This window comes from Octopus bimaculoides, chromosome 9 (assembly GCF_001194135.2).
Source record: "Octopus bimaculoides isolate UCB-OBI-ISO-001 chromosome 9, ASM119413v2, whole genome shotgun sequence".
NCBI classification, from domain to species: domain Eukaryota; kingdom Metazoa; phylum Mollusca; class Cephalopoda; order Octopoda; family Octopodidae; genus Octopus; species Octopus bimaculoides.
The window spans coordinates 33,955,340-33,959,972 of record NC_068989.1 but is presented as its reverse complement, the minus strand read 5'-3'; the positions used below and the strand labels follow the sequence as shown (position 1 = coordinate 33,959,972).

The window sequence follows — 4,633 nt, the reverse complement described above, 5'->3', positions numbered from 1 at the left end:
TTTGAATAGATTTAACTGTAGATCAATTTGATTATTAATCGAATTGGTTATAGTAGTTGTCCACATGTTTTATACTTTCAAAGATATGTTAAATAAGTGACCTTTTAGTTGAAAAGCAAGTAAGAAGTAGTGACAGGAAGGACATTCAGCTGTAAAACAATGTCTCAATAACAAATTCATCTCATCCATGCTAGCAAGGAAAAACAAAGGTAAAAAAAAAAGAATGACAACAAAAAAAATCATTGACAGTGAGGAGGAATTGCATTTATTCTGTCTAAATTAAACAAGACCATTGTGCAAATGTATTTTTGATGAGGCTGATGTATGTTTTGTATTTTTTATCCCTTTACTATCTAAACATCAGGTCTATACACCAATACCTTTCCAAGGCGTTTGTTATTCAGAAGTTGGCTGTGTATCTGAAATGATCCTATATCATCTGACTTCTTTATTGTAGCTGAATATATGTGACTTTATATTGCTTGAACTAAAGCGAACTTCAACAGAGTTCTTGTAATCAGTGTGGTTTGCAAGAAAAACCATGTCTACTATGAATAAGAACCATCTAGCTATATTCATGGCTACGTTGATACTAAAGAATAGATTGAACCACACAATCGTACTATTTCCATGCTCAATAGTTTGAGAGGAAGATGGTTTTATAGAACATACTTTGATTATGGCTGATGCCTTTGTACATATAAATCGTCTCCCTGTTCATTATATGGAATTAGTACTGTTCTCTAGAGTGTAAATTTATAGGTAACTATTTCGAGGTATACACTTTTTGTTTTCTTAAGATTTGATTTACTAAATATTTTAATGAGTTTCATTCTAATTTTATTCAAGTCATGCCTTTTTCTACTTACTGGGTTTTTGCAAGTATGCTTAGGATATAACAGACCACGAAGTCTGCAATTTTCACTCATCAAAACTATCTATAGGCAAGTTATTGATGGTAGGCTATTTTTCTTCAATCAGTATTATAGAATCGGTTATTTTCAGACATTACTGATTATACAGTTCTATATTTAAGAGATGAGGAATTATGTACATCTGACGGATATTTGTCCTCATCTTGCTTGTTGTTAACACAACGTTTTGGCTGATATACTCTCCAGCCTTCATCAGGTGTCTTGGGGAAATTTCGAACCTGGGTTCTTATTTCTAAAGTATTTTTCGATATTATTATTATTATCAGGTCACTGCCTGGAATCGAACTCAGAATCTTGGGGTTAGTAGCCCGCGCTCTTAACCACTACACCATATGCCCGGCAGTGATCTGAATAATAATAATATCAAAAAATACCTTAGGAATAAGAACCCAGGTTCGAAATTTCCCCAAGACACCTGATGAAGGCTGGAGGGTATATCAGCCGAAACATTGTTAACAACAAACAAGATGAGGACAAATATCCATCAAATGTAAATAATATTCCTGATTATGTTAATAGATTGTTATAATTGTGTACAACTTAGCAAAATGTAGCGTCACAAGAGAAGAATCCCACATATTAACAAGAAAAACTCTAAGAGGAACTGCATTACATCCCCAATATATCATTGTGGCTATATACAATAGTATTGGGAAGTTAGTTTCAGGCACAGCTATATCTCTTTTCTCTATGAATGTGTTTATAGGTTATATATTAATATAAGATGATATTGGAAGTGTCAGTCTTCTGTAGGAATACATACATGCGCAGCTAAGTGAGATTTTTTAGAGAATGATTTACCACAGATAACACAGTGATATGGCTTCTCTCCTGTATGAATGCGTTTGTGTTTAGTCAAAGTACTATTTACAGTGAATGATTTACCACAGATATTACAGCAGTATGGCTTCTCTCCTGTATGAATACGTCTATGCTTAGTTAAGGCACTTCCTTCTGAGAAAGATTTATCGCACACATTGCAACAATATGGCTTCTCTCCAGTATGAATGCGTTTATGATTAGTTAAGCGACTAGTTACAGAGAAAGATTTACCACAGATATCACAGTGATATGGCCTTTCTCCAGTATGAATCCGTTTGTGAATAGTCAAGTTACTGCATCCAGAGAACATTTTACCACAGATATTACAGTGATAAGGCTTTACTCCAGTATGAACATGTCTGTGTTTAGTTAAGGCACTTCCTTCAGAGAATGTTTTACCACAGATATCACAGTGATATGGCTTCTCTCCTGTATGAATGCGTTTGTGTTTTGTTAATGTACTATTTACAGTGAATGATTTACCACAGACATCACAGTGATATGGTTTTTCTCCTGTATGAATACGTTTGTGAGAAGTTAATCCACAAGTTTGTGGGAATGATTTACCACATATATCACAACGATATGGCTTTGCTCCAGTATGAATGCGTTGGTGAGTAGTTAACTGACAACTTAGCGAGAATGATTTACCACAGATATCACAGTGATATGGTTTTTCTCCGGTATGAATGCGTTTATGGTTAGTTAAGTAATCATTTCGAACAAATGACTTACCACAGATATCACAGTGATAGGGCTTCACTCCAGTATGAATACGTTTGTGAGGAGTTATTTCACTACTTACAGAAAATGATTTACCACATATATCACAGTAATATGGCTTCTCTCCTGTATGAACACGTTTGTGGCTAATTAAGGCACTTCCTTGAGAAAATGATTTACCACAGATAGCACAGCAATATGGCTTCTCTCCTGTATGAATACGTTTGTGACTAGTTAACTCCCCACTTCGAGTAAAAGATTTACCACATATATTACAGTGATATGGTTTCTCACCTGTATGAATACGTTTGTGAGTATTTAAATCATTTTTTTGACAGAATGATTTACCACAGACATCACAGTGATAGGGCTTCTCACCTGTATGAATACGTTTGTGAGTAGTTAATGTACCATTTTCAGAGAATGATTTACCACAGATATCACACTGATAGGGCTTCTCCCCTGTATGAAGGTCTTTGTGTTTAGTTAAGCTACTGCTTTGAGAGAATGATTTACCACAGATATTACAATGATATGGCTTCACTCCTGTATGAGTACGTTTGTGCTGAGTTAAAGCACCTTTCTCTGAAAATGATTTACCACAAATATCACAGTGATATGGTTTTTCTCCTGTATGAATGCGTTTGTGTTTAGTTAAGGTACTCTTCACAGAGAATGATTTACCACAGATATCACAATGATATGGTTTCTCCCCTGTATGAATACGTTTGTGAATAGCAACCTCATCATTTCGAAGGAATGATTTACCACAGATATCACAACAATAGCGTTTCTCTCCAGTATGAATACGTTTGTGAGTAGTTAGATTACTTTTCTGAGTGAATGACTTTTTACAGATATCACAGTGGTATGATATTTTCCTCATCTCTTTCAGATTTTCATCAGGAAAATCTGTTCTAAGCAACTCTGACTTGCATTTATTTTGGTTGTCACATAATTCATTTTCCATAATTTTTCGTCTATCACTACAGTATGCAAATACTGTTCTTTGTTTTTTTTATATTGTATTCTAAGTAAATATTTTTACAACAATTGTGTTCTTTGTGTCTTATACTGTTGACAACAAATTCATCTTGTAAACATTCCAGACAGTGAAGTGGAGATAGTTTGCAAATAACTTTACTTTGAAGAAATCTCTCTCAGTAATTCTACCAGAGATTAATGAAATAAAGGTTTATATGTCCTGTATAGTATATAGCATCTACCTTTAGATGATAAATATTGATGAAGGATCATAAGTTAAAAATACTGCAAGGCAATCTCATTTGTTATTCTGAAATGAAAACAAAAACAAAAACTATAAGATATAAGGAATATTTAAATAGTATTTAACAGTAAAATATTTAACATTTCTACATTGATAAACTGTAAATATAAACATTTACCTGAACAGCTGAATTGAGCCAATTTATCCATCTCCTTACTAGAAGGTAGGGTGTAACATGAGGGTAATTTGAGTGCATTTTTAGCAAGGTGAACCATCACATACAGCTTTCTTATCATAGCATTATATTTAAAGCTAAATTAGTGTTGATTAAGATAACCTTATTAAAAGTAGACTATTGTTGTTCTGACCAAGGTAAAACCTAATTAAGCAAACTTATGATAGAGGCACCTCAACTATAACCTGCTCTCCTTTTTAAGACAACCTTTTATTGTTTACGCATTTCAGTCTGCAGCTATGCTGGAGCACTACCTTGAAGGGTTTAGTCAAACAAATCAACCCCAGTACTTATTTTTAAGAATGGTACTTATTCTATCAATCTCTTCTGCTGAACCATTCTGAAGACAAATCAACCAATACCAGTTGCCAAGCAGTGGTGGGAGACAAACACAGGTGCACACACACACACATATATACAGGGGTTGGACAAAATAATGGAAACACCTAGCATCATAATTTTGAAATATCTATAAAAACCGTCATAAGCTTGTTTATTTGCATGTTTTTTTTTATTTATTCTTAGTGTTGCTTAATATGTTTTGCTGTTTCTTTTCAGATATCACCAGTTAAAAGGTAATTAAAATTTACTAAAATGCCAGATCTATCAGACTTTCAAAGAGGTCAAATTGTTGGTGTTCATATGGCAGGCACTAGCCTGACGTAAACAGCCGAAATGTTTGGTGTATCA

At 33.9% G+C, this 4,633-nt stretch overlaps 1 protein-coding gene across 1 annotated transcript in view; it reads right to left on the bottom strand.

The window, feature by feature from the left end:
- Positions 1-242: 242 nt before the first annotated feature.
- Positions 243-4,633, bottom strand: part of LOC106868287 (zinc finger protein 271) — a 15,994-nt gene continuing 11,603 nt past the window's right edge. Inside the window, exon 2 of the mRNA XM_014913477.2 lies at positions 243-3,774. Within this exon, the coding sequence (XP_014768963.1) occupies positions 1,675-3,450 (1,776 nt within the window). The 5' untranslated portion in view covers positions 3,451-3,774 and the 3' untranslated portion in view covers positions 243-1,674. The remainder of the gene's footprint in view (positions 3,775-4,633) is intronic.